Consider the following 27437-nt stretch of genomic DNA (forward strand, 5'->3'; position numbering starts at 1 on the left):
CCGCAAGGCTTTCTGTCTGTCGCTCAGTGGTAGGTCGATAATTTTCTTCTGCGTCTGGGCGTGGTGTCCGTCACACCGCCCCGCGTGTGCCGTGCTGGCTTTGGCGAGTGCTGACTTGCGGCACCGGCCTCTAGCGTTTGCGTAGGCCACATGGGGGGGATTCCTTGTCTGCGTGTGTCGTCCGCTCAGCCCGTGCGACCGCCCGCGAGTGATCGAGTCGCTGCGCGGGGTGGAGGTGGTGGACGTGGCCGCGGGTGGCGCCCACAGCGCCTGCATCACATCGGCCGGGGAGCTCTACACGTGGGGCAAGGGCCGCTACGGGCGGTTGGGACACGGGGACAGTGAGGACCAGCTCAAGCCGAAAATGGTGTGTGTGCCCTCCCCGAGCGGCGCTGCTGCCGCTCGTCTCGCTCCGGCGCCTCGCTCTGCAATGTCTGGGCCAATGCCGCACGCCCACCGGCACCCCCCTGTGGAGAACCCCTGTATCTTCTGATTACATGGCAGTTCGACTTTCCCACATTTCACAGTTCATTCCCCTGAACTCAAATCCGGAATCTCCTCCCATCGTCTAACTTTGCTCAAGGCAATAAACATGTTAGTTAACGCTTGATTTGAAGCTTTCGTGACAGCAGGAATCCCTACTCTTTGGTTCTTTCGGTAAAGTCACGTAGGTATAAAATGAAATGAATCGCAACGTTTCGGCTGCAACACCTGGCGTCCGTCATCAGGTGGAAAAGCATGGTCTGCTGCTGAGGCAGACTGTTTTTTGGTAACCCCTGCTATGTACGGTAAAGTGATGGTTTTGGTTGGATCCTCAGAAGGTTGTCTCCGCATGGCTGGAGAGACAGCTTTGCGGATAGTACAGTCCGAGTATCCGTTCATCCCGAGGGCTTGGTGTACGTGCTCCAACTCACTGGCGAGGTGGTGCTGGTCGGAGATGCAACGGGCCCTATGGTGTAGTGTTTTGATGAGGGAATTCTTCTGGGCTGGATGGTGGTGGGACTCAGGCTTTAGATAGGCATCCGTGTGGGTGGCCTTCCTGTAGACCGAATGTCCCAACGAGCCATCAGGTCTCTTCTCGATCAAAACATCCAGGAAAGGTAGCTTCCCATCCTTTTCCACTTCCATGGTGAATTTGTTAGATGGGTGTATGGAATTGATGTGGTTGAGACATTGGTTCAGTGCTGGCAGGCCATGTGGCCAGATTACGAGGAAGGACGTAGGGTGGATGTCTGGATGGCATCTGTCTCAAATTTCTCCATGAAAACATTCACTACCACTGACGATAAGGGAGAACCCATCGGGGTACCCTCATTTTGTTTGTAAAATGTACATAGCAGGGGTTACCAAAAAACAGTCAGCTTCAGCAGCAGACTATGCTTTCCCACCTGATGACGGACGCATGTGTTGCGCCCGATACGTCGTGATTTATTATATTTTATACCTACGTGACTTTACCGAAAGAACCAAAGAGTATGTTAACTCTTAATCAGCTTTCATAGTTTGTTTCCGCTGGCCTGCGCTGTTAACCTTCTTAATCTCCTTCCTCCTCCCTTCCCTGCGGTTGCGCCGCAGGTGGAGACCCTCAAGGGTTGCCGTGTCATTGACGTGGCGTGCGGCAGCGGCGACGCGCAGACGCTGTGCCTCACGGACGACGACGGCGTGTGGTCATGGGGCGACGGGGACTACGGGAAGCTGGGCCGTGGCGGCAGCGATGGCTGCAAGGTCCCGCAGAAGGTACTCTCGTGCACTTGAGAGGAACTCACAGAACCTTGGGAACACTGTCATCTCACTGACACACAACCGGTTGATCAACTTATCTCAACCACCCACCCACCCATACCATCACTAAATCTATGCTCATCTGCTATGGACCGACCGGCTGCTGCTCAATGTGAAATTTTATTGGATTAGGGCAGCAGAGCGGAGCTTCTCATCTGTCTGGAGCAGACTTTGCCGACTGAAGCCCGCTCAGTCGTGACAACCGGACCTCTCAAAACCAGACTCAAAACATTTCTCTTCTCTTTTGCTGCTTACGTTTAGTTGTATTTTATTTGTTATCATTGTTTATTTTGTTCATTTTCTGTCTCGGCTTTTTGCTGAATATGGCCGCACATTACAAATCTTGGATCGATTTATTGATTGATTAACAGTAAATTAGAGTTGGCTGAGGCATTTATTATTGAGCAGTAAGCCACGTGGGGCAAGGGCATTCATTTTACCATCAGACAATACCTTTTACATATTTCCTTCAAATTAAGTGTTTGTGCCATGTATTTAGTGAGCCATTGCTGTTGCCGTGTGCGCTAATTCCACGTGTGGTGTGCGCTGGTGGCGCATCTCAGATCGAGTCCCTCGCGGGCCTGGGCGTGGTGAAGGTGGAGTGTGGCTCCCAGTTCTCTGTCGCGCTCACCAAGTCTGGCGCCGTCTTCACGTGGTGAGCACACTTGCTTGCCTGACGGTCGGTACACAGAGTACGATGCCTCTCGTATAAAAACAAATATTTTGTTGCCTCTGCCCGGAGACACAAACATTTCTCAAAATTAGAATAGTGAACCAAGTCAGAGTCTCTTGAAGCGCTCATGAGTGTATGATGCTTTCCATTTCTCATGTTGTCAACTCTGAAACTGAAGATAAAAATTTAAACAGAAAAAAAAAATCGATTTATCGTTGAAGGTTGTACAAAAATTATGAATGAAAGAAGTGGACGGGAGGGAATGTGAGACGTAAAAATACACCAGGGTCATCGTGAACAACAAACAAAAATCATCGTGCAGGCAAATACCTCGCAAATCCAGGGGACAATCGGCGAGTGACGCGTTCAAAACATGGGCATTTCTCGCACCAGTGTGAGCTGACGCGCATGGAGTGAACAACTGCAAGCGTGCGCGCTCCACTTTCTCAAAGCTCGCCCTCAAGAGCGTTTTCACCTCCCGTGACTCGGGCCCCCATAGCTCAGGAAACCCTGGGTACATCGACAGAAAAATAATTCGCCCGTGCCACCACGCAGAGGTAACCGTCTACAAAGGTCAGCGAGTTAATTGAGACGGCGACATATGCATGAGCAAAGTGTGACCGATCGGTTAGATCTGAACTTGGTTCAACTTTAACTTATTTGGCACCGTACCTAGCCAAACGTGCTAATCACATCTAAAAATCCGTCCTCCTCGAACTCTCTGACCAAGTAAAGGCCTGATTTTTTTTTCAACCAAGAACCATATTTTTCTTTCAACGACTGCTGTGTTTCACCATCATGCCTCTGAGCTTTTTGCGACTTCAGAACAAAAAAAGCAGCGGGAACATCACTTGCTTACCAAATGCAGTGTTGTTCTTCATCGCACATCGATACAAGCTGCAGTATCCGGACTCCGTTTCTCGGCTGCCATACTGCTGGACAAGGAAAGGTAGCGGAGCTGAGATTTCCATTGCGGTGCCACAGAGGTAGAGCAGCACCGGAGGCTATGGGTTCGGCCGAGTTCTCCACCTCGGTCTCTACCCCCGCTGTGGTGACGGTGTCCGCCCGGTGCCTGCGCGCAGGGGCAAGGGTGACTACCACCGGCTGGGCCACGGCTCGGACGACCACGTGCGCCGCCCCCGCCAGGTGCAGGCGCTCCAGGGCAAGAAGGTCATCGCCATCGCCACCGGCTCCCTCCACTGCATCTGCTGCACAGAAGACGGTGAGGAGCGCCGTTCGCGCGCCGTTGAGAGCTCACAATAATTAGCGCACTCACAATAATTAGCGCAGCTTCTCTTGTACAACAAGTCGATGCTCTCAGCTGATGAGGATCACTTGATGAAAAAGAAGGCAGCGGTGCAGGACTCCAACTTTTGTGATATTCCAAATCAAGATCACGGTGTCATCTTGGCCAAAACCGGGATCTTAGTTGGGTGTGATATTACCTTTTGATATTTAGACGTTTACTCTAAATCTGAATACTTTTGAATGTGATCTGTTGTGACCGATGCAGCAACGCATGTGATGTCGGTTCCCGAGCACAGCCGGTATCGGTGGCGAGCGATATCTGGCGTGGTCCTGGCCCTTCCCCTCAACCACCCGCACCGACCGGTTTGATGAAGTGTGGTCATAAAAACCCTCTGTAACCAACATGGTGTGCAGAGGCCTTCATCAAATAGTCGATGACAGAATATTGTAAATTATGATTAAACTTTTAAGGGTTGGGTTTGTGGTTGCAGAGCAGATGAGGATACAGAGAAATGTGTGTGTGTGTGTGATTGAGTATATATCGCTCGGCTCAATGGGGAAAATGAATAAAAAATACACTTTCAATTATATTAATAATTTTCAATTGGCCAATGTTATATTGTGGGACCCTGAAAGAATGGCAGTGGTTTGGGGAGGCTTTCATACAGCAGTTGATTGATCATGGCTGATGATTGGCTCAGAGAGACTCCAGTATGGACTACGGTATCATCTTCCAGGGCTCTTCCCTGATGTGATGCTCTACAGAACTGACGGAGTTCCGAAATCCATCCCTCACGTCGCAATGTAAATTGTGACGGTGCGACGAGAGCCCTGGGGAATGTGCGAGGGGGGGAGGGGCACTTCTGGACGGGTGCGCTGTCTTTCCGCAGGCGACGTTTACACATGGGGCGACAACGACGAGGGGCAGCTCGGGGACAGCACCACCAATGCCATCCAGCGGCCGCGGCTCGTTGCCGCCCTGCAGGGGAAGAAGATCAACCGCGTGGCGTGTGGCTCGGCCCACAGCCTGGCCTGGTCGACGAGCAAGCCCGTGCACGCCGGCAAGCTGCCCATGCAGGTGAGGGCCAAGAGCCCACGAGTTCACCCAGGTCACCCAGGTCACTTGTGCCAATGAGCCTACCGACCCTTGCCTCTTGAGTTCTCACCTGATTAAACGAATAGCGATCGTGATAATAAATCTGGGTATTTGTAAAGGAGTTTCAGCCGGCAGCTGGGTGAGTCTTGAACTTCATCTTTGTTGCATCACGCACATGAGCGAGCAGCTCCGCTCAGGTGGCCCGAACCCCTTTCTACCCCTCCTTTTATTCTCTTCCCCATGTTTTTCCTGATCTCTCTGTGACTCTCCACCAATCCCATTCATTTCCCCTAACGGTTCGCAACCGACTCCTCATTTACATTTAAGTTTTCCCTGACGACAAATCCGATTGAAATCTTCTCCACCTTGAAATCCGATTGGGGGCCCCTTATGTCGGCTCCCCCTGTGATAGCTCACCAATGAGATTCGTGCTATTGGAATTTGCGAGCCGTTAGAATTGGTGAGTGTTTTTTTTCCCTTTCCAAATGGGGTTTGCCTCTTGGCAACGTGACACATATTGTGCTTTAATGCAAAGAAGCTTTACATCGAATATCGTCACAAATATTGGGAGGGGGGTACCCCAGTGGCAGCTGTCCCTGTGCGGTACAAGGTGACTCAGCACCAGCCTGCATGTGGGCACTAGTCTAGAGTTCCCTTCCACCTTGTCGAGACACTGGGGCTGAATAATATCTCTCCCTCCTGTCTCTGCCTCGCACCATCTTCACAGCCTCCTTCATCCATGCACTGTGTGATATCTGTCTAAATCAAGGGTTGGCAACCAAAACAACAATAAGAGCATTTTTTTGGGATTGAGTAAAAAACTTTATTTCAAGAGCCGCAATCCACGTGAATATGAATAGCGTCACGAGGCAGTCCTTAAACAGCCGCATGTGCAGCTCCGGAGCCGCCGGTTGCTGACCCCTGGTCTAAGTAGATTCCATTGATTTCAACGGTGCCTCCCTCCTCCAGGTGCCGATGGAGTACAACCACCTGCAGGAGCTGGCCATGGTGGCCCTGAGGAACCGCCTCGTTCTGCTGCACCACTTCTCTGACCTCTTCTGCCCGTGCATCTCCATGTTCGACCTGGAGGGGCAGCTGGGCGAGCTGGGTCCCCTCGTAGGGCTCGACATGCTCAGGGGAATCCTCATATCGTCGGGAAAGGTGACCTCCTCACTCACTCATTCACTCACTCACTTGCATACGGACTCACTCACTTGCGCATGCATGCGTACACGCACTCGCGCATGCACTCACTCACGCACTCTCACTCACTCCTGCACGCACGCACGCACGCACGTGGCGCTCCGCGGGGTATCTGCCCCATGACCCCAGGCTGTTGTCCTTCAAGCTGTTTTACGTGCCTCGTACGCAATCGGTTGACATGGAGCTTCATTAGGGGAAAGGTGTTCTGCAAGCCTAAAACTATTAAGCTATTTTTTATTTTACCAGGAAATGCTCATTGACCTTATGTAGCTCTTCTTCAGAAGCGACCTGGCCATCACAAATGATAGCTCAACGAAGTGGCTTACCATATGGAAATGTATAGCAGCCAAATACTCTAAAGGCATGTTTCTAATGTGGAGGGAAAAACCAACCAGAGGACCCGGATAAAAATCGATGCCACCACAGGGAGAGATAACATGCAAACTCTAAATATAGCAGATGTCAGATTTGGAATCAAACCCACGACCTTCTGTATACCAGGTGAGCTAGTTAACATCTCGCCACCATGGCGCTCCTAGGCAGGTCGTAGAGGTTAAATACATAAACTGTAATGCTCCACCAAAGTAACTGGACATGCCTCTCCCGATGAGACACTGAATGTCGAAACGGTCCAAGGTTTGCTTGTATTAAACTAAACTAACAAAGACTATTTTTATTTTAGCAGGTAAGGCCCACGATGCTACGCAGCTCTCTTTCAGATGAAAGCTCAACCAAGTGGCTCATCATGTGGAAATGTATAGCCGTCAATTCCGCTGAAACTATGCGATTCCAAATGGCCGTTGGGCTGATGGGATGTGTTAAAAACACGTGTATTGTTGATGTGGAGCAAGAGATATTTGAAGGAGATGAATTGTATCTGCTCAGTCATTTTGTTACTTTTATTTTCCAGAACGATGCTTATATTTTTTATATCCTGTAGCGTTTAATGTGGTACCTGATGGGCATTCGTTTAGACAAGGTACTCGAAGACTTGTATCGTCGTCGTTGTATGATGGTGTGATATATCAAATATGTAAAATGGCTTCTTTAAAATATAAAATGACATACTTTTAGGGCCACGGTGCTATTGACGAGTGTGCTGGGGTGTTTTTTTACCGTTGAGAGAGGAGCTCACCAGATTATTGTTTTTTCTTTCGCTTCACAGGAGACCGCCTTCAGGAAGGTGGTGCAAGCCACCATGGTGCGTGACCGGCAGCATGGCCCAGTGGTGGAACTCAACCGCATCCAGGCAAATACTGTGCACCGTGTCGGTTCACTGAAGCGGGACACCGAACGCGGAGAGCGCCTCCTCAGCATCGTCAGCCCACAGCGACGTGTCTTGTGTCACCAACGCTGCTCCGTGGCTCCCACGCTGCTCGGTCGGCAGAGCGGCGGGACTCGGAGTCGTCCGGTCGTGACGCCGAGTCCGCGGCCGGGGTCGGCTCGGCCTGAACCGTCGTGTTCCTGGCCTCAGGACACAAATACCGGCTCAGCGGTCAGGCGTGCGCCGGGGGGAGATCGGTCCCAGCGAGAAGCCACGAACACAAAATCGGCAGCTCGCCCGGCCACTGCCCAGTGCTCGTTTTAGCGTAGCACTTGAGCGTTTTTAGTTTACTAACAAACGACACAGGGTGGGTCCCATAATAATACCTCCCACTGAAATCTCTGCCTGTGTTCTCAACAGGTGATGGAACATTGTGAAAGCGATTGCTCCCTTATAACACACTAGAGGGAGTGAAGGAATTGAATACGTGCATTTGGGATTATTAGGAGATGTGAACAAAGCCTTGAAATACAATGCAGTTTTTTCTACAGCGTCACCTTGTCACTTCTATGGGGTGTCTATAAATAGATCAGATTCTATTTGACCAATATGAGCGCACCATCGGAAGACCGTATCTTGTTCATTCATTGCACCTCACAACTCAATTGTGTCTTTGAGTGTTTGCACGTGGAGTCACATTACCCCATCAGTAGGGTGCACTGCACTCTATTACACATGTACATAATAAACAGGAAACATGTAGAATCGGTGTAGCCCCAGTTTGGCCGCTGCTGCAGCTGTTGCTGCTGCTGCCGCTGCTGAAGTGGGATGTTGCTGTGTGCAGGTGAAGCGCTCGCGGAGTAAGGGCGGCCTGGCCGGGCCCGACGGCTCCAAGTCCGTGTTTGGGCAGATGTGCGCCAAGATGAGCTCCTTCGGGTCGGACTCGCTGCTCCTGCCGCACCGCGTGTGGAAGGTCAAGTTCGTGGGTGAGCTTTCGCCTGGCTCTACACAGGGTGGAGAACCACGGTGGCGAAATGTTAACGTTCTCCCTGTAGTCACGTGGATTTTACTCTGGGTCCTCCGGTTTTTCCCTCCACATTTAGAAACGTGCGTTTAGAGTATTTGGCTGCTGTACATTTCCACGTGCTAAACTACTTCGTTGAGCTATCATTTGTGGCCAGGTCGCTTCTGAAAAATAGCTACGTAGCTCAGTGGGTCTTACCTGGTCAAATTTTTTAAAGTTTAGTTTTACAGTTTTAGAAGTCACGTTGGCCCACTGAGAGGGACATCTCATCAAGCTCGTCTCTCGTGTCTGGAGTCTCCGTCAAATGTTCATTTTTGGCCCCAGTACCAGCAGCGCGCACTGCCTTTGACAAAACGAAATCACAGAGAATTACAACGCATAGCTACTCACACGGCTTAAGTGGCATTTTCAATAGACCTAACACATTGTAATAAACTATTTGGTTATTCATTCAGGAGCCGACTTTGGGATGTATGGTCAGTTCCTCTTCTCAATGTTTTGAGTATGACCGTTATTTTATATGGGGTTTCTCGGAACACTTTACACGCGATGATCAACTTGCACATTACGTCTAATCTCAAACTTTGGAAGGGCACCCCAAGTGACAACTCTCCCTGCGCTGTACAAGTCGACTCGGCACAGGCGTATATGAGATCTCTCTCCTACCCGCAGCGGCTTCATTGCCTCCTTTGCTTGACGCCCCCCCCCCACCCCTAATTGAGATTGTTTGGCACCATGTCAATCCGGCGCATCATCTCTCTTCCTCGCTTTCTTGTTCCCGTGCGCCGGCGTACCACGATTGTGAAGCTTAAGTGAGGGCAGTCCCGCACTTAACTAACACGATGGGTGCGTGTGTGTGCTGGCACAGGGGAGTCCGTGGACGACTGTGGTGGTGGATACAGCGAGTCCATAGCCGAGATGTGCGAGGAATTGCAGAATGGCCTCACGCCGCTGCTCATGGTCACCCCCAACGGGCGTGATGAGTCTGGAGCCAACCGCGACTGCTTCCTCCTCAACCCCGCCGCCAAGTCCGCCGTGCACCTGAGCATGCTGCGCTTCCTCGGTACGCACACGCTCGCAGGCACGCTGGCTTGCATACTGGCTTGCACGGTCGTTTACACGCTGGCTTGCACGGTCGCTTACACGCTAGCTTGCACAGTCGCTTACACGCTGGCTCACTCGCTCGCCGTCCCTCCCTGTTACTGCTGGTCGCTGTGTCCAGCAGCGCAGCTTGGCTGGAAATGCCTGTTGCCATGAAGGTGTAGGATTTGCCAATTAAGCAATGGCCCTAGATGTACAGGGATTTAATTACATCTTGCCATGGTGGAGAGATGTTAACTACCTTGCTTGTTATTCAGGAGGTTGTGGGTTCGATCCTGACCCTGTGGTCATCCTGTTTTTCTCTCCACATTCAGAAACATGCATTTAGAGTATTTGGCTGCTATACATTTCCAGATGATAAGCCATTTTGTTGGGTTATCATTTCTGGCTAGGTTGCTTCTGATGATGAGCTATATAGCTCAGTGGATATACATGGTAAAACATTTTTGAAAGTTTTTTTTTTATCGTTTTACATTTATCAATCGCAATACAGGCGTTCCTCTCGTAACATGCCCCCCCATCGCGCGAATTTGCAGTTACACGATTAATATTCTTGGGTCTTTCGGTAAAGTCGCGTAGATAGGTTTAAAGACAATCACAAAAAATAACAAAAAACTCCGAAGTTTCGATTGCAAAACAAGCGATCGTCTTCAGGAAAAGGGGTTAGCTTCCAAGGCAAACTGTTTATAAGGGTTTGAAATGGGAGTAGCCCAAATGTCAGCAGCCAATGATAATATAAGTGGTGGGTGGTTGGTTTTCTACCAATAAAAGGGCTGCCAGGTGAAATTAGCATGTTAAAGAGAAATAAGCATGTTAATGGGAGATCGCAGAGCCGCAACCAAGGGGTCTGTGCGCGAAGTGACTGAGAGCGCAAGTTTGAAATGGGCGTAAAGCACAACTAATATCGGAAGGTGGTAGGATGGGAACATCATAGCCAATTATGACTTAAACTGGTTGATAACGTCCTTTCAATGATTGCTCAGTTTGTACCCATCTTCTCGGTTAAAATTGTGTCTGTGTCTATATATATACATCCATATATAGAGACAGACAATTTCAACCATTATCAACCAGTTTGTCATAATTTGCTATGATGTTCCCATTCTACCACCTTCCGATGTTGTGCTTTACACCCATTTCAAACTTGCGCTTTCACAGTCACTTCGCGCGCCGACCCCTTGGTTGTGGCTCTGTGATCTTGGATGAACATGCTAATCTCTCTTTAACACACTCATTTTCACATGGCAGCCCTTTTATTGGTGGAAAACCAACCACCCACCACTTACATTATCATTGGCTGCTGACATTTGGGCTACGCCCATTTCAAACCCTTATAAACAGGTTACCTTGGAAGCTAAACCCCCCTCCCTTTTCCTGAAGACGACCGCTTGTGTTGCGATCGAAGCGTCGGAGTATGTTATTTTTTGTTATTTTCTTTAAACCTATCTACGTGACTTCACCGAAAGACCCAAGAATATGAATTCCTGCAGTCACGAAAGCTTTGGGTTAAGATTTTTTACGCGATTCATCTTTTAGATACACACTTCACACTCACGCTGTGCATTTCACAGTTACGCGCTCTAAAAAAAATAGTAACATTCAATAAAAAAAAATTTCAACGATACATTTTCTTTAAAAAGGAAATATTTCGGATGGCATCATCACATCATGGCAGCGCCCAGTGTCAGGGCATGACCAAAGTAGATCTGCTGCCTTTGCATCACGAGTGCTGCTACAAGCAGCCCATGGAAGCATTCAAGCCCTGAAGTTACTCCTTAGAAAGTAATCTTTGTGAGTTCCAATCTTTTAAATCTTAATTATTGTTGCTTGTTACTAAACTCCCTATTAAATGTTTTTGTAATGTTAATATGATTAAATTTATACGTATTTTAGTAAATCCAGAACTAAAATAATACAATTTAATAATACTTAATTTTTCTTCGGTTATGCACGCCCCCGTATAACATGGATGTGTGTCTGGGAAAATAGCCTTCGTACAGTGTTATTCGACTTATGCTGTTTTTCAGTAACGCATGTTATGCGTTATGCGAGGGATGCCTGTACTCTTAATCTGTCCTCACGTCTCCAAGTTTGCAGAATGCGCCGGCAGTAAACAGACTCAGAATTTAATAACGTAATAATATGCGGATGAATAAAGCACACGACGTCCCAAGTCGCTTTGAATTTAAACATTTTTAAAAAGTCGGAATTTTACTCGGTACTGCATGATAACATATTCTCCATGCTTGTGTTTACCGTGAATTATATTAGCTCCATTCATTAACTTTATTAACATGATCGCTTTGGTCGTTTCGGTGACCCGGGTCGCCTCTTGCCATTGAGGCTTGTCCTCGTTCTCTCTCTCTCTTTGAGTTCTGACCTCGTTGCGACAAAATAGACGTCAAAAAAACGTGGAATGTTGTCGTGTGCTCCTGCTGCCACCGCCGTGTGCAGGGGTTCTTCTGGGCATCGCCATCCGCACCGGAAGCCCCCTGAGCCTGAGTCTGGCCGAGCCGGTGTGGAAGCAGCTGGCTGGCATGAGCTTGACCATCGCCGACCTCAGCGAGGTGCGACGGCGGTCAGGCAGCGTCGTGCGGCCTCTCTTGTGCGACGGGCGCAATGCAGACTCAAACCTGAAAACCGTTTCGCGTACAGAAACGATCGTGCGGGGCTGGGACGCGACAGCTCCTATGGCCTTTATCCAGACCACTGGCTCAAAAGAATCGTAAATAATGCAGATTGGTGTTGAGATTTTCCTTACACAGGATCTTTAATTTACAGTGTTGAAATTACAGTATTCATTTAGTGTTGAAATTATAGCACGGAAGGTGACACCAAATATTCATTAAAACTAACAAAGGGCTGTGGAATGTGAGGCCAATTAACCTTGAATTTAAAGTCAGAGTGATTTCCTCCTCAAAAATGAGCCACTGTTCACAGAATGGCAGCCAAGTCACGAAGCAAACTCAGGGCCTTCTTGCTTTGAGGCGCAAGTGTTATCACCATGCCACCCTGCAGCCCAAATAACAACATATAAAAACAGAGCCAGATTTTACGCAACTATATTCATTGCAACCAAGACAAGCCCACGCACGCAGAAAATGAGGTACGAGAGCCAAAGCCTAGAGACCCGGTGAATTACCAGGATAAAACCCACTGACAAGACAGACTTAAAACAGCCAGTTCACTCCACCGGTCACCGCACCGTCGCTGAGACCTTGGCATCATCACTGGGGCCCCGTGCTCCCACTCGGGCAGGCCCTGGGAGAAGTCCCCACAGTGCCACGGGAGCTTCCCCTCAATGTCAAGCATTGAGAGATTCTCCAGCCTATCAACTCCCACTCCTGCACAGTGCCCATGCCTTCAGTTTTTCGATTCGATCATTTCATAGCCATCTATGGCACTGCTCCATCACTTTCTCCCCTTTGGTATTTGCCTCGGTTCAGGAATCCTGACTTGCCTTCTGACAAAGGAGCTTCTTCAGGTTGCCAGCTGCAAAGTATCGCTTTGCAGGTTTTGAATGAAGCTTGTAATATTGATCTCCTTGTGAAATGGGTATGTGTTTCATGTATGATGCTCTGCTATGGACATACTTTTTACACCATAAAAGTCAACAATGTTTTCTGACAGTACGCTTATTCAGAGAGAGTAGTGCGAGAGCAGAGTTTTGGGAAATTAATCAGGGCCACACTCGTATCTGTAGGGAATTTGGAGATAATGCTCTCCTGACCTTATTTATGTTTAATAACACTGGTCAACACACTTTTTCAGGCATGAGGTATTCCAACGGTTTAAGGTAATTTTGGGGTGCTGATTCCAAATCTGGCATCAGTTTTTGTCCATCACATCAGGTTTTTGAGATATCAAATATTGCATCTTCAATAAAAACTGCAGAAGAAAAATATTAAATAAATGTGGATATCTACATAAAATGATATTATAAACACACTATCCTAAAAATACAGCACTATATTTTAACACTAAAGCAGTCACTGACTCGCAACAACTTGCAATCATAAGTGACAGAGTTAATTTCGGGTAAAATCAATGAAAATGGGGTATGCCGGATAGCATAATAAGTATAACCCATAAAAACAAAGTTTTTCACTCTAAATCCTTTATATGCGTGGCGGCTAGAGTCCTCTCGTCCTCTGGCTTGAGATGGCTGCCACCTATGGGTCAGATGATTGTCTGCAGTATTAAACAATTGGTAATTAAATATTTAATTTATTTTCCCTAAACAGTGTAAAATTTTGGATTTTTTTCACGAACATTAATTGTCTCGCACAACGAGTCTGTGTGCAAAATGTCAGCTCGATTGGATCACGGGAAGTGGGTTAAAAAACGACCGAAAGGTTTGCACGGTCGTAAGCAAGCAAGCACGCAAGCACGCAAGCAAGCAAACGAACTTAATATAAAGGATTTAAAAATGAGATGTGATAGAGCAAATCTGAGACCAGATTTGGAATCGGAACCCTGAAATGAGTCTAAAACAGCTGTTGACCAGTGTAATATATTATGTATTGGGTATATTTATTGCCAGCACCACCAGCACTTATATAAACCACTGCAAGCACATTCTCACCCAATCTTTCAGACGGATAGTTGGTTTATATGTGGAATTATGCAGCTTTGTACATTTTTCGATTGCTTATTACAACTGTAGCCTTAGTTGTTGTGATCGGCTGAACCGAAGTTCTAATTGTAGCCTTGGCCATATCCATCATGATAACTACGCCTAACCTTAACCCGAATCCCCAAGCTTAAATCTTGTAGGTCCACATGTATGGCTCCAAGCCATCTTCATGAATCAATTTGATGTTTGGATGAACCATTGTCAAACATCAGGCTGCAATGTACATCCACACTCACTGAGGGCACATTGGTTGGTGTGGAGTTTACCTTTATTGCGCTGCAGATAATTGTTCATTATGATACAAATCTTGAGTTTGTTCCCGCTAATTTTGTTCACATTGATGGGGATTATTATTGACGAGAAATAATTATCTACGCATCATCAGTGTCCCTTGTTAAAGACAAGGACGCAGCAGGTCATTGATCCGTGGGATACTTTTTCTCATTAAAGCACCTAAATTGTTCCACGCTTGATCGAGTCATTCCACAGTAATTTAACGTCAGTCAATTCACCATCCTTTTATTAGGTTTAAACCATTTTGATGCATGTTCTGTTTTCCAAGTAGGACTAGGGTGGCCATAGTTTCAGGCGAGTCGTTATTAAAGTTTAAGCGCCCTGTTCCCCGTATTTCCTGGGTGCTGGTGGCGACGAACGCTCACATTCCAATAAACTTAGAGGACAAAGGTTTGTGGATCTTTTCGAGATTGAGATCTATGTTATACGTGACGCAATCAACACCTAATTAAAATCGCATTAGCCAAGGAACGGTATGGATTTAAAAAGCAAGAGATTATTGAGTGACGGCTTGGAACTCTGCTCCAATGTTAAATGTAAATAGCTGTTAAATTCTGTTTTTGCCAACTAAGAACCCGCATACAGGTCGAACTCCCAACAGAGGCGGGCAGACATGAGCTGAAATGTCACGCGCAACTCGTATAATCGAGCTGCCTTGGTTCCAGAACGAGACGTCACACATTTGTCTCTCCTCTTGTTAATTGATCTTCTCGGTAGAACGATGGGAGTGATGGATTGACCTCATTTCTCTTTCAGAGTAGGAGGAAGCAGTGAGCCACGGGATACCCATTTACTCTTTCCCGGCAGCAGCAATGACGAGCGCCGCCGCTAATGTAGTGCAGAGTTTCTTCGGAATGTTACTATCCGTGTCCAGGGCTCATCTTTTATCTAAGCATGTTATTTTTGGGCCACACAAAAAATATCATTCATTGTGAGTCCAGTTTGTTGCTGGATGGATTGTTGCTTAGCAGGACAGTGAATGGTGGCAGGGGCAGCTTGGGGAGGCCTTCATCCAGCAGTGGATTGATCACTATTGAGCATGGCTGATGATGGTAATAATGACTTGGTAGTCCAAAATTCAGTAGAGGCTTTCCTCGATATTTTTCTTGTTTTAAAATGATGAGTACGTGACCTGCATTTATAAATAACTCGCTGGCTCTATAATTGACTGTATGGCGTTGCATGCTGTGTACACATGCATATGGTGACTTGTGCTGTCACTCGTCACAGGTCGACAAGGACTTCATCCCGGGGCTCATGTACATCCGGGACATGGAGGCATCGGCAGCCGAGTTCGAGTCCATGGCCATGCCCTTCACAGTGCCCAGTGCCAGCGGGCAGGACATCCAGCTCAGCACCAAACACAGCTACATCACCATGGAAAATCGCAGCGAATACGTCCGCCTCGCCATAGGTTACAGGTACCCATGATGCCTAGGGGTTTGCTACCTGTCTGGGAATTACCATCTGTTCTTGGGTGGCAGGAATTGATTTGCAGGGGATAATCACAAGCGAATCGTTTTTTCTCTCATTTCTATTTTATGTGTTTATTGCTACATTGTAACTTTACGTTCTTGCTTTTGTTATGTTGGTCACCTAGGTCACCCTTGCAAATGAGACTCCTACCCCAGTCTCTCTCGAGTTCTCACCTCTTTCAACAAAATCAACTTGAAACTTGAAAGCAGCATTGGGCGCAAGGCTCTGAAAGGGACATCAGTGCTTAGGGTCCACCCACTTTGCTCGCTCCACATTTTGGCGGAAGGTCAAACTCACCGCATGGTTCTGGCTGCTGCGTTTGCTTTGCGTCGCTGGTGTGTGTGCGCTGCCCCCGGTCCCCAGGCTGCACGAGTTTGACGAGCAGGTGGCGGCCGTGCGCGAGGGCATGGCCAGGGTGATTCCCGTGCCTCTGCTGTCGCTCTTCACAGGCTACGAGTTGGAGACCATGGTACCAAAAATAGATGAGATTCCTTCTTCATATAATTGTCCCTCCAAATAAAATAAATCCTGTAGAATGTAATTTTTACACATCCCTTCGACCACACAACCTTCTAGGAGTACGTAATTTCAGCAGCTTTGGTTCAACACAAGCAAATTCTGGAATGGGTTTTACATCCAGTATCTCATCAGCAGTCAGGCTTTCTTAAACAATGCTGGTAAACGGACAGATGTTTATCGGCAAGGGATCTCTGTATTATGTATGGTTTGTAGCTTGATGCAAAACTATTTAATATGTAGTTAATGAGTACAGTAGAACCCCTCTTAACGACGGTAATTAGTTCCACAAAACTGGTTGTTAAGTGATTTGGTCATTAAGCGAGTATAAGAAATACACGTGAAAGGCTTAATTCGTTCCGATAGCATCGAAAGTTATCCTTTTTTACCGAAAAAACATACTTAATAATATTTAAATAATACATATTAATACATAAAGATACTAACAATATTATAAACACATAATATTAAAAGAAACATGGTTAATCAATGTATTAATTAATATCTACTGAAACTACAACAGCCGGTCGTTAACAAGGGAATGGTTGGTAAGAGAACTATGGAGGCCTGTCGTTAAGCGATTAGTCGTTGACAGGGGTAGTCGTTAAGATGGGTTCTACTTTACACTACACATTGGGCTCTGGAGGTCCCGTCGTTAAGCGATTTAGTCATGAACAGTGGTAGTCGTTAAGAGGGATTCTGCTGTACTTTGGAGACCACGGTGAGTGGCACAATGAATGCCACGCACGCTGTGCAGGTCCCAGCCAGGGACTCCGAGTGGGGCAGAGGGTGACAGAGTGCAGCGAGATTAGCCAAGCTGCAGTCAGAAGCAACACGCTTGTTTATTTTTTATTTGGGGGGGTCAGGATTTGGTCAAACCCAACCAGTTCCCCACGGCCACATGCTCTTGCCAAGTGCAGAACGTACGCGAGCATTTCCCTTCACGCAGCCCGCGGAGGTGGGAGCTCGTTATCCTTGCGTGTCACCGCAGATATGTGGCAGCCCGGACATCCCACTGCACCTGCTCAAGTCGGTGGCCGTCTACAAGGGAATAGAGCTGAGTGCGCCGCTCATCGTCTGGTTCTGGGAGGTCATGGAGGCCTTCTCCAACACGGAGCGCTCGCTCTTCCTGCGCTTCGTATGGGGACGCACGCGATTGCCGCGCACGATCGCCGACTTCCGCGGCCGGGACTTTGTCATTCAGGTCGGTGCTACTCACAGCCGCCCTTGGGTTTCACTGGGGCTGATTAGAGCAGCAGTATTCAACTCAATTTATTCTCTCTATGACTAATTATGTTAAACGACAGCCGGTAGCTGTTTTCAGACTCAATTACCAGTTCTGAGATTTAGGAAGCGGTTTTCGTTTCCGGTGTAATGTTCGTAATGAATGCACTGAGAGGGAGTTCGAGAGGGTATTTGGTCTACTCTTCCATATGGATCTGACTATGATGCGCAATCTGCCGATTGACTATGGTGAACCTATTTATGCTTTTGGGTGGACAGAGGCCGTCATAGAAACTTGTTTCAACCGCTCTGCACCCTAAGATGGAATCAAACCGGTGACCTCTGGACTGCAGGCCCAGTGTGCCTAACGTTACAGCATGGCAGCTCCCTATAATAATAACAATGTTACCCCTTTAAATACCTAGGAAGAAAAATCGTCAAATGGATGTTAACCTATAAAATAATGAGAACATTAACATTTCTAATAGACGTGGTACTGAAAGTGCAGGGCAAAACAAAAAGCGGTACATGCAGTCCCCGGGTTACGGAAGGGTTACGTTCCCGAGAACAATCCATAACCCGAATTTTTCCGTATGTCGGAAACTGAACAATTTCCCCCCAAAAATCAAGATGAATTCCATTTACTTAATCCTCGTGAATCTCGAGTGAGGCATAAGGCAGCTTGCCCACTTTACACACTACTTGCGCTTACACAACTAATGCAAAAATATTCCGCGTATTGAATTTTTTTAACATGATTTATGGGAGCATTTCCGTAAGGTCGGATTTCCGTAAGTCGGGTCTTCCGCAACCCGGGGACTGTCTGTACTTTGAAGATTAGCCATGTACATTCTCAATGTAACGAATGTTCCTTTGAAAAACGAGTTAAAATAGAATTTCACAACTGAAAGCGTAAACCTATTAAGATTAAAAGTTTTGAGTGTGAATTTGATTTAATTTGAAAGGTAGAATATAACACGGACTCCTCTTGCATTTCCCAAACAATGCACTGGGTTGTGCTGTTTGATCTTGACATGCCCAGCAATGGCAGCTGTACAAGCAGTGCTTGTCTTGAATATTTTTCAGGATGTGGTAATTACAGTGATAGGTAATTACTACTTATAGGCACAGAGGCTATTACTTAAATTACAGTGTTTTGGGAAATGTAATAAGGAGGCTATTCATTTCCATTAATCTTGATCAACCTGAAGTACAATTACAGATATAAATAACAGAATTATGTATTATGAAATTTACAATTATGCACACAAAAAATATTCATATGGAGGAGAAGTGGTGGTGTGGTGATTACACACTGTCCTGTGAACCCAGAATAACTAAGTTCTATTCCCAGCCTTGTCCAACATACGGTAGCGTTGAGAAATAGCTTTAATTAGTCTGAGGCCTCCCCTTCACCAACCCACACTGACCAGCATGGTGAAGTGTAGTCAAACAAGCCCGTGACCGACCCATCATGGGGATGCCTTCGTCCACCAGTCTGATGAAAAAAGGACACTTATGCAGAGAAGTAATCCGGACAATGGCGACGCGTCGCAACGGGGAGCCGCTTTCGCCGCTCATTGCAGGAGTTTGTGGTTTCCAAACCGCAAGGCTGCTCTGGTTAATGCTGGGAGTGATTCGCATTGCCTGCTTCGCAGTGGATGTAAACAATTCCGTGATGTAATTTTAATAAATTCGTTTGTTGTGTGCAAGTGTCATGGTACGAATTTGCCAAATTTGGAAAATAACCTGCTAATTGCGCATTTGGGATTACACGCAGCAACATTGCCCCGACTGTGAAGCTGTAGACTGTGCAACGCAGTGCCTTCGTGATAACCCTGGGCTATAAGAATGGCGTGTATACTCAAATTTTAATCGCCGAGCCAGGCATTGATCCACCTTGTGCCGCACAGTGACAATTGCCAAGAAGGAGACTTGCACTCGGAGACATTTCGTTATGTCGCAGAGAGAGCACATCATCCGTGCGAGTTCATTTGTTCATTCATGACGCCCTTTGTTCCTCCCTTCCCTTGCAGGTGCTGGACAAGTACAACCCGCCTGACCACTTCCTGCCCGAGTCCTACACCTGCTTCTTCCTGCTCAAGCTTCCGCGCTACTCATGCCGCCAGGTGCTGGAGGAAAAACTCAAGTACGCTATCCACTTCTGCAAGTCCATCGACACCGATGACTACGCTCGCATCGCGCTCACGGGCGAGGTGCCGGCCGACGACGACAGCAGCGACGACACCGACAACGAGGAGGACGGCGAGTCCGTGGGCTCGGCCTCCACGCAGGACTACTCGGCGGGCCAGTGACCGGCGGCTGGCAGAAAGCCGCCCCGTCTTCATTCTGTTTGTGTTTTTTTTAACGCCGTTGTACAATAGACAGCGGCAGCAGCCGTGGGTTGTTCCCGTGACATCATTGTGCGAGGCCTAAGTCTTACATTGCGTTTAGCTGTGCGTTGTTTTGACGTTTTTGTCCCGGCCTGCACACGCTTCTTTATTTTTCCAGCTGATGGGAACTCTTGTCATTGGCTGGAGAAGGCATTAGCTTGTTTTTGACAAGCGTTTCGGCTGTGCCAATTCCTCTTATTGTGGAGGCCCCACTGGTTGTGTGTGTGTGTATAACAGCACTAGGCACAGTCAAAAGCACTATGGCTGTAGAGTTACACTGCGCTGATGATCCATAATATGAGTGAGACAAGTACAGTTGCCACGTTACTCTTGCCAGATTCAGAATGATCACGCAGCCTTCTAAGCCTGGTGGCTGCTCAGGCTGCCAGCCATGTAGGTACACTCCGAGGGGACGGGGGCGGACTTGTTACGTTATTGCATTGATGTGTTTTCCCAGGATGCTCTGCGCAAATGTCTTTCACCTGTGTGTCACGTGACATTTTTTCTTTACTCTGCACACACGTTTTTCCAACCGATGAATATAATATCAGGAGAGGGGGATGTTAAGATTGTTGGGCAGGCAGACTGGGATAGTGGCCGTTTAGTCCAGCCATGCATGCCAGCTCGGGTTGCCGCCTGTTCGGGTTTTACCCAGGCAGGCTGGGAATTGGCATCTGTGTTCTGGTGGCAGGAATTGATTTGTACTGAGATCTGGTATCAGTATTGATGTGTTGAACCTTATTAAACTATCCAGCACGGTTGTGAAAGACCGAGCCTACCAATAAATATTTTTACGGGTTAAAGTAGGCAAACTGCAACCATGCGTCTCTACGCAGCATTGTTTGAGCAGTTCACTTGGGCCATATCGGCTTGAGGAACAGTTTTACTCATTGTGACGTTCATATAATCAGTTGTGTGCTCGGAGCCAGGTTCAACAACACCTAACGCTGATGTCAGGTGTGAACTCAATGCTCACGCTTTTGTGGTGTCACACAGACAATACGTGTGTCATTTAAGTAGAACAACATCGACCCTGGGGTGGTGATGAAGCACTTGTGTTCAGTGTTGTCCGTGAGCTAAGAAGTACCCGGTCAACTGAAAAAGTAGTTTTTCTGTTTCTCTTATTCCGTTAAAACTAGTTGTAAAACTGACACAATATAAGTGTTCATTTCACTGGGTTGCATCCATATTTTAGTTTTTTTCAAGAATTTGGAAATTCGCCATCCTAATGTGAGCCAATTAGGAATGCACTGCAAATATGAGCAGTATTTTCACAAGCCACCAGCTGATATCTTTAAAAGTTAAACAAGGCCTTTGTGGACTATGTTCTGTAGGCTACACACACTTTTGTGACTGCATCAGCACTGCATACATTTCAAATATTGTCATCTGCCATCAGAATACATTTCATGCCAAGGGATGATTCAATAAGGCTAGAGGAACATTTTAGAGGCTTGGAACTCCACACCAGGAGACTGGATTCCAGGCCGTGGCATGGGCAGTGGCTGAGCTTGTAGCAATTGCAGATCGGCTTATCCCCAGCGATGACCATGTGTGAGGTGTAGCAACAGCTCCATTTGTTGAGGTCATCTTTCAGCTCCTTTTGCAAAACCACACGATACATTTTCTATAACAGCACACATACACTGCTAGATCCTATTTAACGATGGTGCATATCCATATGGAACTGTAAATATGGTTTATCTTTATTTTCACCAAGGAAACCAATGCCTGCTTAAATCATATCATGTCAATGGCTGAATCTCACCAATGTCCTGATGAGATAATTCATAAAAAATGAACCTGGTCAGTCCACGGAAGTCATCTGAAGCCCATCACATTGTATGGAGCTGGCTTTAAAACTACAGATCCTATAACATGTGCTCATATTCCCTGGGCTTTCTAGTCGGGATATTTTTTATGCTTATGTCTTCTGGTGTATGTTTTGTTATAAAAAAAAGTTATTGCTGCTGGCTTTGACACAACGTTTAATATATCGTTCCATTTCCCCCACTAGTGTGCACTTGTACTGTTTGAATGCATGTGGTGGTGTGTACGTGTCTGAATATCAATTCGCTGTACTTGAACCGAGATTGGTCATAGGTAGCTATTTGAATTAAAACCCAGAGTCTTTCCCTAGCTGGCCAAGTTTGTGCTGGAGGCCCTGGGGAGGAGAGGTGTCTATGATGCCTTCTGGCAAAACCCCATTTTGGCGGAGCCAGGTTGTACCCCTCCCCTTGTTAGTTTTTCAAGAAACACAGGAACACACTGAGGTTGGCCACGTGGAATGTTCAAATGCTCACTGTGGAGGAGAGGCTTCCATTTCTCTGTCGGGAGCTGGACTGATACCGCTGATTCTGACTCTAGTCACCATGAGGGTTGGACAGTTCTCCACTTGGGGCAGGAAACTGCCAAACAGGGAGTGGCACTTCTTTTGAATAAAATAATGTCAGAGCGTGGAGGCGACGTGTGGGTCCCAGGCTATTGCGGGCTCACCTCCCCATTAATGGGAGTAGAGTGATGGTGGTGGTTAATAGCTTATGCCCTCTCCGAAGATGAACATGAGTGGAGGGGTTCAGGCAAGGCTGATGAGTGAGATGACTTCTATGACCTTTCCCAAGCGCTGGCTAAAGTAGCCTCTCGGGATAGTTATCCTTTTGGGTGACTTTAATGCCTGAGTGAGTCATGACGCAGACTCCTGGTTTTGAGTGATTGGAAGGCATGGGCCAGATAAGCTCAATAACAACGGTCGGAGGTTGCTAGCCTTCTGTGAAGCCTATGGGCTTGTAATCACCAAAACACTGTTCCGGCATCAGCCCATTCACACATCATGGATGCACGCCGGATCCAAGAAAGAACATCTGCTGGACTACATAGTTATGGACCAGCGAATACGGACCCATGTCCTTGACATGGAGCTGATCTTCCTACTGCCCATTGGCTTGTCATCTGTAAGATGCAGTTATCATAATTTCACTGTGGTGGCAATCATCCATCCACCCACAATAGCCCGACACCTTTCCCCCTAACCCCCCCTTCTAACGCTAAGGGGAAATGAGAGAGTTTTAAGACTGCGACTGCTTTGGCTGCATTGGGCATGTAGTCCAGAGCTCCCCAGAAACCCTGGCTAATGTATGAAGTGTTTTGGCTAGTAAGTAATCGGCAGGCCCACTCCCACCATCTACAAAATCCCACGTCTAAGAACGAGGAGGCTTATCGCAGCCTTCGCTCATAGATTCGGAGAGCTGTGCAGTGCTGCAAGGATGAATGTTGGTCATGGGTTTCTGAGGAAATGGAAATTGCTTCAGTAGCACGTGATAACAAATCACTTTATGACACCATTAAAACGTAACTTGCAGTGTCTCGCCTATCACTATCCTTCAGGGAAAGAACGGTAACCTGATCTCTGAACCCCAAGAACAGGTTCGCAGGTTTGCTCAGCATTGGAGTGGGGTTTTGGAGGAGGGGAAACCCCTTAGGTCAAACAACATCATCGGGCAAGGTGGGGTTGACCCTGCTGGTGCTGCTGTGCCTCAAATATTGTGAGTGGTTGACTGATGTGCCAACTTTTGAGGATGTACGAAGGGCAATCCAGAGCTTGAAACCAGGAAAGCGCCGGGGAGAGATGATCTCCCAAGCGAACTTCTGAGGGAGGGTGGAGTTTTTGTGCAGACTGCCCTATATGACATCATTACAAATGTTTGGTCCATAGGATGGGTTCTGAAGGACTGGAAGGATGCCCTGGTGGTCGCCATTACAACAAAAAAAATGGGACCGCACTGATTGCACAAACTACCGGGGCATCTCCCCCATTGTGTCGGGAATGGCCTTGGAAATAATTACTCGACATTACCTTACCAGACATGCTGAGGAGAGGCTTGCGGAACCCCAATGTGTTTTCATACCGGGGCGGTTCTGCACGCATGCCATATTCTCTGTCCGTATGCTACGGGAAAGATGTAGAGAATCCATAAGAGGTTTTTGGGTTAGATCGCGTATATATGTGTCGTTAAAACCTGCCACCACTGGGCACAGCTAACGAGTAAGGGTTGTAACATAAACAAAACATGCCAATTCGTCACTAGTCCAGCACCACAAAATTTACAAACACAGTTTGTAAACGTTGTGGCTTGGCTCTCCAGCACACCGGACGAATTGGCATGTTCTGTTTACGTGACAACCCTTACTAGTTGGCTGTGTCGGGTGGTGGCGGGTTTTAACGACACATTTATATATTTACGTGCTCTAACCCAAAAACTTCTTTTGGATGATATTGGTCGCGAAAGCCTACGTGTTAAACGGTGTAGAGAATGTCAACAGGATCTACATATCTGCTTCTTTAACCTGGTCAAGGCCTAACATACCATCAATATGCCCCTCACAATAAATAAGAACCTTAATGATGGTGGGCCGGTCTGAGTAAAGTTGCGTGGTTGAGTGTCGGAGCCATTTTATGTTCACCTTGGGTTGCAACAGGAATGTCCTCTTGCCCCTACACTTTTTAACATATTCTTTGACCACATAGTTCTAGAAGATTTCCATGGATGTACTGGTGGAATTTAAATCTGGTATAGATATAATCAGAGGCTGATCAATGCCCAGGGGTGGTCAAGGGATGGCTCCTGATTTGTTAACCATATTCTGTATGCGGATGATTTGCTGATTGCTGCCCACCCTGAGAAGGAGTTGGAGGCACTTCTACTGAACCGGGAGCATGCTACTCAGAGATGGGGCCTCATCATCAGCCCTACAAAAACAAAGTACCTGCCTGGGTATTTTTCATCCTAAAGTGCTCCCGTCCCTCAACTCTCCATGAGTAATGGGGCAGTTGTGGAGAGAGTGGAGATGTTTCCGTAATTGAGCAGTGTGCTTATTACCAGCTCCTGGTTGGAAGCTGAGGTCTCTTGCGAATCCGTAGAGCAGCATGATATTTTCATTAACTGCGTAACGCTGTGTGGAACCTACCTGGTTTATTGCTCCATACAAAGCTCCTGGCCTTCTCGGCCACAGTTATGCCCACTCTTATCTATGCTTGCGACATGTGGAGCCCTCAAATATAATCTGTACCCGTTTGAAACATTCAGGCTGGCCTGCCTACAATCCATCCTGGCTTTAACCAGGCTGGATTGTGCGAGGAGCTCACAGATCGTTGAAATATCTGGACACTGTCCCATCAACGAGCTCCTCTGGCAAACGAGGCTGCGTTGGTAGGGTCATGTCGCCCGGATGCCCAGCGACTGCATGCCTAAGCAGCTTCTGTTTGGCGAGATAGGTGGGGCTAAATGCGTGCGGCACAGGCTTTAGAAGAGCTGGATTGATGTGGTATAGAAGGATGTGGAGCTGATTGAAATTGCCCATAACTGGTACCAGCAGTGTTAAAATCGGCCTCTGTGGAGGAGGTTCGTGAAGGATACTGTTTGGGGGAGTTGGAGGCAGTCGCCCATCAGCAACCAAAGGAGCGATGCTCAGAACAACGAGCAGAGCGCCGGGCAGATAAACAGTTGGCACAGTGGGGAGCACAGTTGGTGCATCTGCCAGTCATCTCAGTCAACCGATGGTACCTGAGTCTGTTCCGTGACCTTCCAGTAGGCTTTCGACACTTCACGTGGTCTCAAAGTACATCTAGCATGGCACAAGCGCCGTGGTGTGTCACGTCCACTTGGTGGTGAACGGCGGTTGTTGTTGTTGTTGTGTCTGTGAGTGTTCCACGCTGGTGCTGTAAAGATTATTCGATGTTAATAATGCTGTGATGTATCTGTTACAGATGTTAAAATTACCATCCAAGGCTCTGTTTCACATGAGTGAGTAAGCTATGAGACGTGAACTTGCTGTTACTTTCTATATTAGTCATGTGACACAAAGTAATTCATTGCTGACATTAAATGTTCTGAATGGAAGTTAAATTGTCATTGCTTGCCTGTTTGTTCAGTCACGTTCAAATAAGGGTTATCGGTGTCAAAACAGCATTTGCCAACTTGTAGGAAGCATTGTGTCGCCCCATGTTAGTCCTTAGAGCTGGAATTACTTTAAATTATGCAATCCAAGTACAATGTGAGGTCGTTGGTGAAAGGTGGAGACTATCGATCTCAAATTGTAATTATTATCATCAGGCTATTGGATAGCCTCATTCAGGAATGAAACCAATTCCAAATGATGCCAAAATAGAATGGAGATGGGTTATTAACCAATGGTTTTCATAAAATTTCGAAATTGCATCTGGCTATATCAGGGAGTCGGGGAATAAAATGTCTGTGTCCTTTTATAGCTGGGGTCATAATCTAGTAATGCACCACGCTACGAAGGATCATAAGCACTGCACGGTGTGTTCTCTGTCGTAGTGTGAATATGGGCTTCTCTGCAGAGCCGGCTTAGACACTGCTGTTTGGCTTCATTTGGTAGTGTTAGAACTCGCTTGACAGTGCTGCCTTTGGTTCAATTATGAAAGCAGAAGCTTCACCATTGAGCCTGGGGCTGGTTTTATGAAAGGATACACAATAGGAGTAAGGAAAACCTGCCCTCTGGTGACCTCGTGATCCATAAGTGCTGAAAAAAATGTTTATCATCCTGGTTGAATAAATGTATTGGCCATTTTAGGCTACTTGATTACTCTGTAATTAGCTTTAAAATATGTCAGTCCCTTGCTGAGCCTAACCACCAAGCTGGTTTGTAATGAAACATTATCAAAGCTTTCATCATCATCAGGTGATGATGATTGCTTGTGTTGCAGTTGAAATGTCGTGAGAATTTTTATTGTTTTATATGTATATTATTTTATTATTTCCCTTCTGCGTGACTTTACCGAAAGAACCAAGAATATTATCAAAGCTGTACACTTTCCAGCAGGGACTTAACAAAGTGAAATGTTGGGAAGTTGATGTTTAATGCCTTGACTTAAACAAAAAAAACTACCACATTGATAATTTAAACGATATTACATCCAATCAATTACCCATAACATTTTATATTGTGTAAGGCAGTGTGTTATCGGACATAACTTCTGAAATTATTTTTTCATGTAAATAATAAAAATAGCTTTTTTCATTGCATAGTCATCATAAAATTAATGGCCGAAATTCTGGGACAGAAGGATGTGGAGCAGATTTGTGCATTTTTATTATTTTACAAAGAATAGTTAGATTGTCACAAGTATGAAACTTTTCAGGATATATTCATAATGTGTATATTTTCAAAGATACATGTTAATCGCCTAAAAGTCAAATATGGGCATCATTTTTGGTAGATTTCCAATATTTTTGGTGGCGGCCAATTTAGATTTTGGAACCCATTTTTTATTTTAGGTCAAACAAATGTATTAATAAGTGATCCTACGAGATAATACTTATAGAATATGGTGCTTGTATCACCATTCGAACAATTTTTATCTGCTCCACTATTTGTAATAGAGGTTTTTGTGTTAGATCGCGTAAATATATAAATATGTTGTTAAAACCCGCCACCACCTGACACAGCCAACTAGAAAAGGTTGTCACATAAACAACGTGCCAAT

The 27437-nt window shown here is 46.7% G+C and overlaps 1 protein-coding gene across 6 annotated transcripts in view; it reads left to right on the top strand.

Moving 5' to 3' along the window:
- The window catches only part of HERC2 (HECT and RLD domain containing E3 ubiquitin protein ligase 2), a 156604-nt gene extending 130777 nt beyond the window's left edge, over window positions 1-25827 (top strand). For all 6 annotated transcript variants that reach the window (XM_061563689.1, XM_061563691.1, XM_061563692.1 and 3 more), the window contains exons 80-93: window positions 190-367; window positions 1576-1737; window positions 2346-2437; window positions 3538-3677; window positions 4594-4781; window positions 5769-5960; window positions 7168-7251; window positions 8111-8252; window positions 9159-9353; window positions 11846-11958; window positions 15552-15742; window positions 16161-16266; window positions 17305-17517; window positions 19574-25827. In XM_061563689.1, the coding sequence (XP_061419673.1) occupies window positions 190-367; window positions 1576-1737; window positions 2346-2437; window positions 3538-3677; window positions 4594-4781; window positions 5769-5960; window positions 7168-7251; window positions 8111-8252; window positions 9159-9353; window positions 11846-11958; window positions 15552-15742; window positions 16161-16266; window positions 17305-17517; window positions 19574-19852 (2275 nt within the window). In that variant the 3' untranslated portion in view covers window positions 19853-25827. The remainder of the gene's footprint in view (window positions 1-189; window positions 368-1575; window positions 1738-2345; window positions 2438-3537; window positions 3678-4593; window positions 4782-5768; window positions 5961-7167; window positions 7252-8110; window positions 8253-9158; window positions 9354-11845; window positions 11959-15551; window positions 15743-16160; window positions 16267-17304; window positions 17518-19573) is intronic.
- The last annotated feature ends 1610 nt before the right edge of the window (window positions 25828-27437 follow it).

The sequence above is a fragment of the Lethenteron reissneri genome, chromosome 32 (genome assembly GCF_015708825.2).
Source record: "Lethenteron reissneri isolate LAM-NWPU_2019-01 chromosome 32, ASM1570882v1, whole genome shotgun sequence".
Lineage (NCBI taxonomy): Eukaryota > Metazoa > Chordata > Hyperoartia > Petromyzontiformes > Petromyzontidae > Lethenteron > Lethenteron reissneri.